The sequence below is a fragment of the Gallus gallus genome, chromosome 5 (assembly GCF_016699485.2).
Source record: "Gallus gallus isolate bGalGal1 chromosome 5, bGalGal1.mat.broiler.GRCg7b, whole genome shotgun sequence".
Lineage (NCBI taxonomy): Eukaryota > Metazoa > Chordata > Aves > Galliformes > Phasianidae > Gallus > Gallus gallus.
Genome location: NC_052536.1, coordinates 34,357,601 through 34,374,110, shown reverse-complemented (window position 1 = coordinate 34,374,110; position 16,510 = coordinate 34,357,601). Strand labels below are relative to the sequence as shown.

The 16,510-nt window shown below is 36.7% G+C and overlaps 1 protein-coding gene across 8 annotated transcripts in view; it reads right to left on the bottom strand.

The window, feature by feature from the left end:
- AKAP6 (A-kinase anchoring protein 6) overlaps window positions 1–16,510 on the bottom strand; it is a 260,787-nt gene that overhangs the window by 161,857 nt on the left and 82,420 nt on the right. For all 8 annotated transcript variants that reach the window (XM_015287642.4, XM_040702182.2, XM_040702181.2 and 5 more), the window contains 2 exons: window positions 15,960–16,211; window positions 9,326–11,104 (listed from right to left, as the gene is read on the bottom strand). In XM_015287642.4, the coding sequence (XP_015143128.2) occupies window positions 9,326–11,104; window positions 15,960–16,211 (2,031 nt within the window). The remainder of the gene's footprint in view (window positions 1–9,325; window positions 11,105–15,959; window positions 16,212–16,510) is intronic.

Here is a 16,510-nt window from a genome sequence, read left to right as displayed (position 1 = left end):
TAAATAATTAGCATATCTATCTTTGCATGGAAAAATTTCACATATGTCAACACATATTAGACGACAGGAAATTCTTTTGCCTATCTAACCTCCTAAGTTACCATGCATCACAACTGGGAACTGGGCTATTTTCAAGGCAATATTTTATTCAGATCAGCCAAGGCTTGCCCTACTCATTCTTTCACTTGCCTCATTCAGCGTCCCTAATCTGTCCTCTGATGAAATTTTGAGGTAGAATGGGAAGAGGTTCTTGGGAAAATACTTCGAAACTATGGAGTGAGCAAAATGGGCAGCAGAAAGGACAAATACAAGGGTTAAAAGATACCAAGATCCCGAAAAAGGTGATAGGACAAAGAAAGAATGGCTAAACAAAACAAAATAAACAAGCTAATGGAAACAACATTGACACACAAAAGAATTAAAGGCAGTGCAGTCAGCAACGGTGATGCTGTGAGTGAGGCCTGAAAAATGCACAAACTTCTGAATGATCATCCAAATACAGTCCTTGAATGGTCTGGTCAATACTATATACTATTTCTCAACATACACTCATTCACAAATAGCAATACCTGTTATCGATCATGTCTCCCAGTAGCTTTCACTACTCTTAAAATAACTGTTTCTGAGTCATTTATTTTCTACATAAAAAAAGATACGTGCCCAAAATGTGTTCCAGTAGAAGATAAATCTAAGTTTCTCATACGTGTTAGAGTATCAAGTATCTCAAGCTCTGGCTTTTTTATATTATAACCTCGAGTGATCCTTAGTGATCCTCGAGTGATCAAAGACTTGCCCTATGTAAAGAACAGCCAAGAGACGTGAATCTTTTTAGGTCACATACACTTGGACTCAGCTAATAAACCAAGAAGCAAGTTATGACCACAGTCTCCAGATATTTGTAGCCAGAGACGTACACAGGGAAGGACAAAAGCAGCAAATGTGCTTGAGAGAAGACCAATCATGTTAGCTACTCCCCAGAAGGGGAACTTCAGCTCTGCAGTTGCAGTTGAAAGCAGGGTCTGGGCTCTGGAGGGATCCTGGGCACAGAGCTGGAGTGCAGAGCTGGAGAGCAGAGTGGTCTGGCTAAAGGGGAACTTGTAAAAACAGTTATTCTGTAAAGGTTTCCAAATTTGGGTTTAAAAAAAAAAAAAAGAAGAAGAAAAAAGAAAAAAAAAAGTAACTCAGAATTAGGGTTTAAAGTGGGTATAAAGGCACCAAAATGAGTTTCTATGTCCTGGTTACAGGATAGGGGCTTATTGCTGTGATACATTCACATATTCGCATCCATTTTATGGTCCCAAATACTGCTTTTGTCCACTGTTAAAAACTCTAAACTACAACAGAATATATAGAAGTTAGTTCAGGATCTGTTGTTCCTAGGTACAGATTTATTATTTATTCTACAGAAAAACCTAAAGCAAAACGTTCTGATCAGAACAGTCCCTATTCTTTCAGTATGAAATGTTTATTGTGTAGCAACCTTGATCCAAACTCCATGGTTAGTGAGAGTATGTAGTCAGCATCTACATTTTTAGTGAAGCTAGTTGCCTGCTATGCTTTTTCTAAAAATGCTGTCAATATAACTATTGATGTTGAAGCAACTTATGGTGATGTAAGGGTACTTGGAAGTAATGCATTGCCTCTTCATGTAATTATTTTAAATGTTGTGTTGGCAACATACGTTATTTTCAGATTGTTTTACAACTAATCTATGTATTTTTGATTATAAACTGAACTGCATCCAAAAGATGAACTAACCTTCATTTGCAATTTTTCCATATAATGGCTTCTGTAATATATTAGACAACTTTATTTTGCTCAGAAAAAATAGGCAGTTATGGATGGCCGTCATTTCTTGCTTGGCATGCTCTGAGTATCTGGGCGTCAGATGGAGTCTGGGGGTGGGACACCCATGTGCAGCTGTTCGTCCTGCTGAGGGTCAGCTGTGACCTTGCACATGCGCTGGGCAGCACCACAGGACTCAACTGGCGCCGCCTGAGCGCCTCCTCCCACCAGTCCTAACATTTCCTTACTGTTTGATCCTATAGTTCTTGGAAATTGACCTCACTCCCCCAGCATTTAATTCCTTTGAAATTGCACGTGATGTACATATACCATGGTTGTTCCTGTAGCCTTAGTGCAGAGTGGGCCTATTGCATGATTTCAGTTTAAAAGAGGTTTGAAAGTTGTCTGGGCAGTTGCAAACAATTTACCTTTTCCCAAACGAAATACAAACCATGTTAAAATAATGACATTAACCAAATTGAGTACTTTCAGCAAATGGCACAAAATCAACTCCAAACATTCACAGTGCCTTTGTAATAAAAGATAAATTAATTATATTTTACGTATCGTTTTCAGTAAGCTAGCTGGCAAGTGACGGATAAAGGCAGAAAGGCACAATATTCTTGGCCTGAAAATCAGAAAGTTATGTTAATCACTGCTTATGTATATAATGTAAGTAAAGTTCTCTAAATGATAGTAAAAATAGCAGATATATTTTCAGTAAGACATATATTATTTGCAGATAACAGAGTTTGTTTTTAAAATATATTTCACAATATCTGTGAAGTGAAATAGTACACTTCCACAGTAGAAGTGGAGGTGCAGGTTATATTTTTTAAGTTTCATAATAGACATATTCATGCTATTATTTCAGATCAGAATGACATTTCAACGTTAAATTCATTGGAATAAAATTCATAGCAAAAATAGTTAGAACCTACACTAAAGTAAAAATATCCTCCTAAGAATGAATATTCATGAGGATGAAAGATTATTCTTTACAATTATTTAATTTCTGAATTTCTAACAAATCTGACTATAAAGTTACACAAATCTTGTTCATTTGAGAAGCAAATTTTCTATTAAATAGGTGCTGTAACAACAACTGGCCTCAAGAGGGTGATATATTACCATATCTAAAAGTTTTCCTAGTGAAGGAAAAAAAACCCAAACCACTCTTTTTTACTAAAATAGAGCAGATGCTATTTGCTTACGAGTAACTGCTGAATGTATTGACCTCTGCTAAATCCTTGACATGAATTAAGATACAATGACCATGATTTCCCCTCAAAATCAGAAAGTTGAATTCAGCAGTTCCTATTGAGTAAGGTTAATTGGTGAGAAGAGGTTACATATGCCACCTCACAAGAGATATTTAAATTCTTTGACCTACGAACTTGTTTTGCAGTTAAGATTTCTATGTTTAAATACTAAAACAGAGAAAGCAGTGATTGCCACTATTCTGTGTGACAGCAGCAGGGAGAAATTAAGACTTGTCATCTCTTACTTTCCCCATTATTATTTCTCCAGTTCCCCAATTTCATGTCCTGTTATGCACTCAATTTTTGTTCACCTGCAGTCTACAAAAGAATCATGTCACTATTACTTCCTCCACTGATTGCTTTTCTTTTGCCTCCTAATTTATTTACCTTCCCTTTAATTCCTTTTCCCTCCAGTGGTCTCTAGTGGGCAGTCCTTTGTACCCTCATTAAACCCTAACTCCGAGTTACTTTTTTTTTTTTCTCCATCAAAATTTGGAAGCCTTTACAGAATTAAATAACAATCTCTCCTCTTTTGTCTGTTGTCTTTTTATTCTTTGTTTTTAACCCCAGAAGCTTTGCTGTTTTTAACAAATTTACAATTTTCTCTCGTTTTCTGTAGTTCAGCAGAGTTGTGACAAATTTGTACTGCAATGCATAGGTTGAACCTGGCTTGGACTTATCTGAGCTAGTTTTCTGCTAGCTCCTAAACTTCTGTTACTGCTATAGTGTAGTAGTATTTATGCTTCAAATGATTCTGGGTGTCTTTGCTCTCATACAGCACAGTAAGGAAACGCTCCTGTAGTCAGATGTTGGCATCAGCAGGAAAAATTATTCAGTTTTTGCAACTTGAATATCTACACACATCTACATCTCCATTTGCTTGTTGGCTCTATATTGGTCAGCCTGCTCTGTGAAGTTTCCAAAGATCATCCAGCAGAAAGTAGAGGCAAATCTAGTCCTCATTCGGGTAAACTTATTTGATATACCTGAAATCAGGGTTCAAAATAAGTCTTTGCTAACAATAAAGGAATATTCAGATCAGATGTAAGTTTTGTTAGCTAAGGATAGTTCAGTTCCTTGTTAAAATTATCATCTGTGCTCCAAAATCTAAGGCAAGGATGAACATTTATTTATCTTTCTGGTTGCTTTTAAGACGACTTTCAAAAACCTTTGTAAGCCTACAGATAGACTGAAATAAACCTCTAAGAGACAGTTTTCTGTCCACATTTGCCACAAATCATATTCACTCTGATGCTTACTGACGACAAATATGATTTAAGAGTCAGTATGCTTTAATGTTTCACTTCTGATCCTAACATACTGGAAAGGATGGAGGAATGAAAACCAGTTGCTGTCAAAACATATAAAGACACACAAAAAGAAAAGGATATGAACATATTCTGAAGAGTTATGCAATAATCTTACATAAGTGGACTTGATCTTTCCTCTCAAGTTAATCCTCTCTAGACCCTTGAACATTTCTCCTGCTCTGACTCATCTCCAGCATGTACACATTTTAAGGCAATGATGCATTAACAACAGTAGATAGACTGGAATTTAATTTAGTTGGAAGTTAGCAACAATGTATTATTTAAATAATTAAATATTTAGACTAGACCATGGGGACTCTGCTGTACTGTATCTTTCTGGAATATCCTGTACTCTCTCGCAGAAAATACATAAAACATTAGTATCCAGGAGCCTAAGTGTATTATGTAACAGAACAGCTAGACCTTAAAGCACTGGGAAAGGTGCAGCTCTATGAAAACAGAAAGCAATGAGCATTCTGAGCATTCTTTCTTACCCCTCCGTATGTAACCATGTTTAAGATAACAATAGAAAACACAAATGTCAATTCAACAGTTTTCTGTTTGATAATGATCAAGGGGTGAAAAAAAAATCAAGGAGTGAAAAAAAAAATCAAATCAATATAATAAAAAAATCAGTACATTAACTAGTTAACAGAGTTTCTCAGTAGTTATCTCAAACTGAAACCAAGAGGACTGGGATGTGGAGTTTGGCTGCATACACAGCAAGAATCAGAAGGTGTTTGGTGCTAAAGGTTTCGTGTCAGATGTGAGCCAAATAGCTGATGTAGAATATCACTTGCAATCAGTTCTATATCCTAGTAAAGACATACTTTGAAATCATTGCTAAATTACTAAAATTTGGAGGTCTTTACACAGGGAATTAAAAAACAGTTTTGAATAAGCATGTGCTTCACGATATATAACTCCTGCAGTCAGTTTTAAATGTGCAGTTACAAATTCAGAATTTGCACAGCTTGCATATTAGTTGCTGGTTTTACAAAGATTCCCAGTGACAAACTCACTCAGTTGTAAAGCAAATGCCAAGGAAAAGTGAATGTGCTCAAAAGAGCTGTTTAAATTGAAGCAAACTGTTAGAAACCCAAATGTTCACCGTATTTCAATATCACTTTTTAGTAAGAAGTATTTGAGTAGAAGTGTGAATTCCATATGCATTATTGCTTAATCATAGTTTAACCAGCTTGTAAACTGAGGGATGGGCTTTTAAAGCAGGGGAGGTATCATTGGATCAAAAGCAACAAAATATTCTTCACTCACAGTACAAAATATGATGCCACATCCACAATTATGCTGCACAAAGCAGTAAAACTGCTGAGAAGACTGCAGAGTTGCCAAGGTATTTCTGGATCTGATACCTTTTTACTTGGTGTTGTATTTTTGTTGGTAGTTTTTTTGTTGATTTTTGTTTTTGCAAATTGCTCATCAGTAAAGAGCAGTATTTCAGTATATTATGAGCAGCACGGTAAGATTTATAAATGAAAAAATATTGACAACCACTTAACTAATAGGAAAAGTATGCAATCCATTTATCTTAAGGGAGCCAGTATTAAAGTACTTTTGCATAATTTATTGAAAGGAAGAAGGCTGAGGAGAGCACTACGACACTTGAAAAATCCTCTATCTGGTAATCAAAAAGAAGCAAGTCCTGTTCCCTGTCAGTCATCTTTGCTTTTTTCACCTGTTCTGACATTACTGGTTTATGTTCTGTTTTTCTTCGTTACCAAGCCCTATCAGCATTATCATTTTCTACAAGTTTTTTAGTACCCTTAGCACCACGGCCAAACTTCATTTGCTCTCTGTACATGCTTTTTGCCCTCATGATGAAAATCATCTCCAAACACAAGTAAACTTTGCTTCTCTTATAGCAATCCAGCTTCTACCTTAACTATACTATTTGCAACTTTTACATCTCATTTTCTGCCCAGAAGTAACTATGTCCTCTATCAATATAAACAATAAAAATTCAGTTCTCCAAATATTTTCCAGCCATCTCTCCACTACCCAAATGGACTCCCAACTGTACCTCCAACACGTAATTTGCTCTACCAAGACCATCAAACCATTTGCAGAAGCCTACAGCTTATTCACCTCTTGTCACTACGCTCTAAAATACAAGTACTTCCCACACAAACCCATAGGTTATTTGTCACTCTAACAAGCTTAGCTCTGATATTACACTCTCTTTTGTAGACTGCATACTTCACCAAACCTTAGTTCCCCCCCACACAGGAAAATTAATCCTATTATTCTAATAACGCGGAAAAGAGATTTTTAATCTCTGTTCCACTGAGAGATCTTGGCTGCAGAGGGGACAAATGGCTGCACAAGGGTGACAGTGCCCTGGACTGGACCCTGGAAGACAACATAAAGACTTGCAAAAGCTCTTCATTGTAAGATCCCTGGTGCACACTCTAATCCACAACATAAAAATGTGTCAAGAAGGTGAGTAACCAGTACCAGACTGAACTCCCCCGACAAAAGACAGAGCCACCAGAGTTCAGGGAAATTCATGAAAAGATGGATTGATAGATATCAGATGGCTGTTTTCAGAGAAATTCATGTATTCATCTGACCCTTGCAAAAACTGAGCTTGCAATAAAACAAGCTGCAAGTCTGTAAATGGGGAAAAATTGGCGATTTTCTCCATACAACAAACACTGAGGCCTGCAAAGCCAACACGTCTTCATTTAAATGCCCAGTATTGGGCACAGCATTCCATACTGTGGAATTCTAGAATGGCTGAGATTGGCATGGTACAGTGTTGCCTGATGTTCAGATAAAACCTCCTCTGTTCCAGTCTGCGCCCATTGCCTCTTGTCCTGTCACTGGGCACCACTTAATAAATCCAGCCCCATCCTCTCCGCATCCTTCCTTTAGGTATTTATACACATTAATAAGATCCCCCCGAGCCTCCTCCTGGCTGAACAATCTTACTGCAAATAATGCCAGTGATTTTGCCTGCAGGAATGATGCTGTCATATCTTTTCCTTTTCCAGTTAGTAAAATAAAAACTACCAACCTGAATCTGCATTCTAAAATTAATTTAGAGTAGATACTAAAAGTGCTTTCATGCTATTTTTAGTGTAGAAGTACATCTTAACAAAAGGAACATTCAGAATTCCCTATCACTCATGCTAACATTTATCTTCAAAACATAATTTCAGAAATGTACAGAGAACTGACACAAAAATTGTAATGTACCACAGAATGGAGATACCCGGTGCTGCATAAATAAGAAGCATGTGTGAAAGAATTAGCTGCAGTACAGGGCAAAATATGGCAGAAATACATAGTGTTTATCACAAAGCAAGAAAGTGCTCCAATTCAACAGCAATTAGGCCAGTCAAGCAGAATTCTGTCTGTGGATAATCAGGAAGATTAACAGTATGACAGTACCTGTGCAAGGGCATCTGCATAATTTAGAGGTATGAAGAAACACATTTGACTGATTTCCTCAGATGATTATATTCCATATAAATGAGACAATGGAAAAGTCTTCCAATAAATACCTTAGCATGCATTCAGCAAATTGCTTACTATCAAGATATGCTGAGATTTATTTTAATTCAAAATTATTCCCATCAGTATAAAATTTTGAAACCACTTTCTTCACTCTATTCAAATAGCTAAAATATGACTTTCAATGATTTTGAGGCTGCCATTTGTTTCAAAACTGTTGTTCTCCAAAAAGGAGAGGTTGAATTTCTTTAGTCTTGTTTTACAATCTCAATAAATATATTAGGCTAGACATTTTCCACAATGTAAGTGGATTAGAAACATGCATGAGCTTGCTTCTTGTTAATTAACTTCTCCTTTCATACCTGACTTCATTAGAGTAAAACTACCACTGAAAAAAAAAAGGTTTGAATTACTACTAAGACACATATTCATGCAATCAGGAATCCTCTTTTTGGGATTGGAGATTTATTAAAAAACAGAACTGAACTGAATGCCAAATGATGATAATTAAGAAGTAATGGCACACTTTTCCTATTCGGCTTGGGGAATTATGAAACAGAAGATCTGGCAAAAGAAAGGACTCTGTTGTGGCACAGGTATGGTATTCTTTAGAAAGATTTTGTTTGCAATTTTTCACAACCTCACATAACAGAGGGATTTTCTATTACTTATGTCAAATTAAAGTTGCTCAGCAAGACACCATAGTATCACTGAGGCAGAAATTATCTCAGTAAAAGCTCCTGTGTTGAAAAATTAATCATTTTTTTAGTTCTATAAACAGAAGACAGAATAATAACAACAGAATAACAGTGTTAACGTAAAATAAATAGTAGTGTTAACAACTGCAACCTTTGGCCCTTTCTGAAGAAGAGGTACTTCAGAAGTGATGCAAGAAGCCAAAAATAAATAAATTAAAAAAATTATATCTCAACACAAATTAAATTAAATTAAAAGCTGTTATGGTTAGTTCCACCAACACTGGTAGGAATATCATTGCAAAAAAACAAAACAAAACAAAAAAAAAACTGATTACAATGAAGTTATTATACATGATGTGACAGGAGTCAAGAAAATTATCCACATATTCCTGGACTAAAGCAATTTTTGTTGTTGTTGTTGTTAAAGAAAATAGGCAATACGAAGCAGGCACTACAAAGCCTTATTTCACTAAAATGATCCCTGATTTTCAAATGCTTCCAAAAACCTATTATGCACATAATCTTGGCCAAAAGAAACTCTGCTGTCTTTAGAGTATGTTTTGTCAAGTTTAAAGGCATTGATGTAAGTAAAATAAACAAATTCTGTATAATTAAGGTTAAATGCAGCCAGATATAAGCACAGTGATCATTACTGTTGTCTCTTCTATTGGTCAGTAGAGACTATTTTCATCATTAAAAGAAAAACAAAGCAGATTTTCCCTTGTTCCCAGCTCCATCTCTATGTACAGGCTTATTAAAAACACAGCACAAAACCACAGGATTATGACCTTACCTCAATTTTTTCCCATATGGTTTCATAATTCTCTTGATGTTGTATATCTTGCATGAGTTGACGAATTAAAGCTGATTTATTTGAGGCAGAAGTTTCATTCTCAGTGGGATGACTTGCAGCAGTCCTTTCCAACTTCCCTTCAATATATTTTTTAATGCAAGACACAGGCATAGAAAGGTCTTCATCAGAGAGAATATCACTGAGAGGCCCAGATTCAATACTGTCACCCAAGGAAGATACTATATCACTTGAAGAGCTTGGTGAAATTCTACCCATTTTTTTGTGCTTTTTTACCTGGTATGTTGGATACATTTCTGAATCTGAGTTCATTTCTGACAACTCCCAGTCATCAATATTTTGAATAGTTTCTCTTCTGGGCCTTTGAGGCAGCAGCTTTGTCAAATTTTCTAGCTTTAAAGCTAACACTTCAGTCTGTTTGAGATGTGAAGGAAGTGCTAAATATTCATCAGAACCATACCAGACCTCACCATCTTTGCTGTTTATATGACTGTAAGTTGGCGATGAGGATAAACTTTTATTTTTCTTTCTTCTCAATAAAAGAGGTGATGAGTTGATATGTTCAGAACCAGCTGAGGAAGCACTCTTTTGGCTACATGGTGAACTAAAAGGCTCAGTTTTAGCTTGTGATTGTCCATTTGGGTCTCCCTGATTACAAGAATCTGATGATGCAGAAGTAGAATCAGTTTCTGTGCCCTCTAGAGACTGAGAGTTATGAGAAGTAATTCCATTTTGTACAGAACGTCCTCTTTTTTTGACTTCTTTTGGTGGAGCTGTTTTACACATACGTACAGATGTTCTGCCACCTTTCACCTTCTCTGGAGTGTCATGAGACTTCTTGTGCTTTGATTTTTCTTTACAGGTGTAGTAACCAGGTTTTCCTAGACTTACAGGACTGTCCTTAAAGTGATTATTTATTGGGTACTCAAGATTTCTCTCACCTATTTTATTTAAGCAATCATAAGACTGACTAACAGCAGATGGACCACTGTAGGTTGACTGTAAAGCCAGGCAAAGTTTGGACCTGTCTGGTGGATCTAACAGTGAGGGTGTACTTCTACTCATTTCATTCTTTACTATCTGAGAGATTTGCCTTTTAAAGTCATTGGCTTCCATATCGTCTTTAAATACATCATCCTTCAGAAATAGACCTCTTTTTGGCAAAGTAGGCTGTGTAGGGGAATCCTCATTATAGTTAAAGCAGTCTCTTATGGATCTCTTAGGATTTGAGTTTTCACAGTGAGGGTGCTTGATTTTTTCACCACTGAGTTGTGGAAGATTGTATTCTGGTTTCTTTTGTGCAGAAACTGCTTTGCTCTCAGTTGATGAGATGCCATCTTCAGAGCAAGGTCCTTTAGAAACAGAAGAATTAGCAGAAGGAGACTGTGAAAGCTCATGTGGTCCTTCCCTGTCCTTGCTTTCATCTCCATCTTCTGGTGCAAGAGGTAAATGGTTTTTTTTCTCACTTAATGCTTCATTACACTGAGGAGCAACGGAATCTGTTGCTACTGCAAGTAAACCCACACTTCTGATAAGTCCTGGAAAGTCCTTATCCATCTCACTGTAGTTCCAGGATTCAAATGATTTTGCTTTACCTTGGCTGGAGGTCATATCATCTAGAGCACCAAGCAAATCTTCACTTGGACTGTAGTCAGATAGTTCAAATGCAGTAATACCACAATCCAATGACAAGTAATTTTGAGAACATTTGATAGTTAGCTGTCCAGAATCATCAACTTCAGTTAAAGAGTCAAGACGATCCTGAAATAGACAAAGAAATGGTATTGTTTACAAGTTTAATTTCATACGTTACACACAAGGTAATGAACTATCGGCTTTATGTTTCACTGCCTAAGATCTAGTAAAGCATTAATCACTGAACAACCAAGAAACTGAAAAGTTGATCTAAGAAAAATAAAATAAAACTTTAGGTCAAGTGGTTACAACAACTATTTAATAACATCACAAAAGGCAGAAATTCATGTTTTAGGGTTCTAACTCTAGGTAGCTAAATGTATGCTGGTCTTTTTCCCTGGTTTGGTCTACATAATAGGTATTTTTAAGGCAAAGTTTTACCTAAAGAAGGTGCAGTTACCCCTGCAATTTCACAATAAGCCATGCAGACTGTAGTCTGAACCAGAAGAGCCTTACTAAAGAAGACTGCCTTTTGCAATCTTGTATAAACAATGTTTGAGCTCTGTACTCTGCCCACCCCACTTACATTAGTCAAAGTAACATACAAAGAATTCCTCTTACTAAAAATGTTATTTGTACAAAAAGATAGATTAGACAAATATTTATCAACTGAAATCTTGGACTTTAAAAATATTTTTTATTTAAGATATTATATCCAGAGGTAGAACCAATGCCACAAACTGTTCGTCAGTAATCCAGAATTAAAAAGGGAAGTTTCTATAAAACTATCAAATTTCCATTTTGGAGCTGTATTTATTAAGGAAAATAATGACTAAACAATGATTAGTATTACAGCTGCATTTTTCCTCTAATCTCAGGTAAATATTAGAAACTGTAAGGCCATATATAAATCAAACCCCTTCCCAAAGGCCCACAGGGCCTTCATTTCTCTTGAGTAATGAGCTCCATTCCTCTCTCTCTTAAAAAAGTGTTTATGAATCTTAATAAAATTTACAATCACGTTCATTAGATCATTTTGCTTGGTCACTTCCCAGGCAGCCATTTAAATGTGTGCTTCAGATGAGCATTATTTAATGCCAGTATTACCATAGTTTTATTATTGTTTTTATTTCAGGGAAATATTCTGTTATTTGCACAGCTACCAAGAGGAATGACTTACTTAAAAAAATATATATATCTGTCTGTTTCCACATAGTAATATTTCCTGTAAAACTCTGTAGGCTGTATTTCCAAAACCTTCTTGTATTTATATTTGATCCAGCACAATTTTGTATTGTTTTTTTTTTTTTTACTCTTTCAAATAAGTTAAATTAATTAGCAAGGTATTTCTACTGTGAATTTCCCAACATTTGAATTGACTGTATACTAACGTAGACTTATACCAGCCCTTTCCATATTTCCTCTTTTATCGATTGTGAAATACAACTCATAGATTTGGTTCAGCTAGGAAAAACTCAGGCTGCACTTAACTGATTTTTCTTTCCTTCTTAGTTATCCCTGGATAGTTCCTAAAGGGGAAGAAGTCCTTCAAAATATTGATTTTCTAAAGTTCTTATTTAAAAAACTCTTTTCTCAATTTGGCATCTCTATCATAGCAGCTTGCCCCACTGGTTTTTATTCTATTTCCTCAAAACATTAAATCTCATGTACCTCTTCTTGCTGGCACCAAGATAGCCAAAAGTACAGTTACTGCCTACCCAGCTAATTAGCTGTGTTCCTAAGCAAGTCAATACAGAATGTGCTATATGCTTTCCAAAATGGTATAAATAGAGCCCAGTCAGGACTGTTCCCTGCCCAGAAAATTGTCTGCACGCTATGAGAGCTGCAGGAGCAGTGATGCGATTTGCCAAGATGCAGTTGTCTCTCAGAGCACAAAAGAAACCCTGGTAAATCACTTCCACGGAGTTTCTCAGTTAACACTGGCAGCCTGAGCCACTCTCACATCTACAAAGAAGATGGCTGACCTAAAGATCAAGGCAAACATTTGGTGAAATGATAGGTTCATGGACTACAGAAAAGCATAACATTTGACCTCCTGGCTCAGATTCAATTTCCATCTAGACTAGTATATTGTGTCTGCAATCACTTCTAAATACTATCTGCCACTTTCTGCCAGCTAAGTTACAGGATGTGGGTATATATGTGTGTGTGTGTGTGTGTGTGTGTGATCCTTTCACACAAAATATATCTACCTGCACCCTCAGCTTCTTCCAAGGAGCACCATAGGAATTTACTCATGCAGTGGATATTATTGTTCCTATCTTTCCTTAGTTTTTCAATTTCTTTTTTAAACACATATATACTTTCTACTTCTAAGTGTCCTGATGTAGGGAATTCCAAAATAGAAATCTTTGCTTTGTGTAAAGATTTTCTTCTATTCGTTCCAAATCTGACAGCTTCTAGGTCTTCTTAGGTGAAAAAATAAACTTTAATTCCTTGTTTATAATCCTCAAGAACTGAACTAAGAAAATGTTTCTGTAAGGAAGGGTTATCTGCTTGAGAAAAGCTTTCTTGGCTTGCTAAAGCAGTTTCACTATCCATATATGCATGAAAACCCCTACTAGATACAATCCTTACACTGTGAGTCATTTAGTAGTCACACAACATCGACCTGTCTGGGGAAGGATCCAGTAGTGTAGGTGAGACCAGATATGATTTTCTGTATGTTATCTTTTATCATCTTTTATTTATTTTCTTCAGCCAAATAAAGCCACTACCACTATATTTCATGAAAAGCTTGAATAGATAGATTAAAAGAAGATTAAAATCTACAGAGCAATTTCTGGGCATCCATTCAAGCAATAGAACAGAAACTTAACATTGATATTTTTTCCTGCTATTGCTAACCATTAATTTTACCAAATGCTATTTATGCTTTAGCTGAGAGAAATTAATGAATTGTGATAGAATGTACTGCTTTTATTTATTTATTTATTAAATTACCATGCAAGCCAATCTAGCAAATAAAATTAAATTAAAAAATAAAATAAAATCCCCACTGAAAAATAATCCATCCCCGTCCAGTCAGTTCTCTCTCCTTTTTTGGATGGACATTTTTTATAGCAGTTGTAATAAGAGCCATATGGGAAATTTTCTGTTTCTTAGTATATGAATCAGCCCTTTTCTTAGGTCTCGAAATCACCACACTCATGACAAAAAATAAAGATTTCACCCTAAGTCACCACTCTGCATGTTCAGACAAGCATCAATTTATTTCACATTTGCCAGAGAAGATTTACCATCAACAGCAAAGGAGAAACTGAATCTGAAGCATCAGATGCACACATATCAGGAAGAGGGGGTGTGGAAGGTGGGCCTGGGCATGTCTGAATATTGATTTCAGGGCCACCCACTTTGTTGTAGCAAAGATACATAAAAACTCAAAGGGGAGCAGAAAGGTATGCACATTCTCTTTAAACTTCAGAGATCTGAAATTAAGAACGTCTTTAGGGGGCTTTTGACTTCCTCTGTAATATAGACCGCAGAAGCCAAACAGTAATGCCCCCCAGCGGTCAATATTGAGCACAGTCTCGTTCATCTCAACTGTCGGTTACCTCGATAAAGGGACCGAGTGCACCCTCAGCAAGTTTGCAACTCGTATGAAACTAGGGTTTGCTGATATTTTTCAGAATGCTGTGCTGACTTTCAGAGAAATCTGAGCAGCTGGAGAGTTGGGTGAAGAAGAATCTCATGAAGTTCAACAAAGGCAAGTTCAGGGTCCTGCACCAGTACAGTTTTGGGGCTGACCTACTGGACAGTATCTCTGTAGAAAAGGATCTATGGGTCCAGGTGGACACCAAGTTGACTGTGAGCTGTCAGCGTGCCCTTGTGGCCAAGAAGGCCAATGATATCCTGGGGTACACTAGGAAGAGCATTACCAGCAGGTTGAGAGCACAGAGCACTGGAACAGGTTGCCCTCAGATGTTGTGGAGTCCTCTTCTCCGCAGATATTCAAAACCTGCCTGGAGGTGATCTCACGCAATTTACTCTAGGTGACCCTGTTTGAGCAGAGAGAGGTTGTGGCAAGGTGGGAGTCAGCCTCTCCTCTGACGTTATTAGCAATAGGACTAGAGAGAACAGCTTCAAGTTGCACCAGGGGAGATTCAGGTTGTACATTAGGAAATACTTCTCCGAAAGAGTGGTCAGGCTCTGGAATGGGCTGCCCAGGGAGGTGGTGAAGTCACTGACCCTGAAGGTGTTCAAGAAATGTTTAGATGTTCTACCATGGAACATGGTTTAGTGGGATATATTACTGATAGGTGGATGGTTGGACTGGATGATATTACAGGTCTTTTCCAATCTTGGTGATTCTATGACTCATTTCAAGGAAAAGGCAATCTAGCTAAATTAATCCAGATTTACAAACCATTTATATGTATGTGAATTCAACACTCCATTAGAGAAAAAAAAAAGTTTGATTCGTGCGTAATTGTTACTCAGGCTAAATATGTGATTGTTTTGAGGCACATTGCAAAATCACACTCAGAAGTCCATGTTCTCTGCTTTAAATCAGTAATGATATAACCTGGAAAGTTAGGGAAAACATTATGCAAACTTCCTGTTTCTGTATGCAAAAAGGGAAATGTTCAAGCTTTTTATTGAAGAAATTACTGCACATAAAAATTGTGTTTTGAATTGCATGTGACCTTTAAATTCAAGAGCAACTAGACACTTCTCTGTAAATGTTTCCACTCCTTTACGAAAATTATTTCAACCAGGAGATAACTTTATTTACCACTAATACGACATTTCTGAAAGCTGGTCTTACTGGTTCTACTCTTAGTTTGGTTCAAACAGATACTAACTGAAGAAACTCAAGATAGGTTCTTACAAAAGTAACACTAAATGTAGGTTGAGCTATACTTAAAATTGTCAACCCAGCAATTTAAAATGTGCAACAGGGACAAGCTTCTTCAAATACAGATAAAATTATCAAAAATGCTGAATTTAGTTACTATACCTCCTTTGTCTCTTCAGAAAATGCTTGCAGAATATCAGTCTGTCTGGTGTAGTTTCCATTGGCGTCTTGTAGCCCCTGGAGAATGCGCTCTCTCAGAACCAGAACAGAAACACGGAGCTGGTGCCAGAGTAGTTGTACTGTATGGATATCGACTATCACATTGACAGAGTATGAGAGAAGCTTCAGGGAAAACTCAGTCTCTAGTAGAGCATGAATTTGTTCAACATGATCAGATATATCTTCACAAATATCCTGTAATGGAAAAATAAAATAGGTATTAAGCTACAGGCAAGGTCCATCCACGGATCAGATCTACTTGTCAAACACATTTTATTAATTGCAGATTAGCTTATTTCAGAGAGGAAAGATAACGTAATGAATACATCTAGGGTTCTCTATTTATTTATTTATTTATGGCAATGCTACAGCAACTGAACCAGCAGCTGTGTTGTTTGGCAGGAATGCTCAGTAAGCCCAGCGTACAGTAAGGAAAGATGGCACAACAAGATCACATGTATCAGAAGCAGAAAACTAACACTGTAAACTGACAT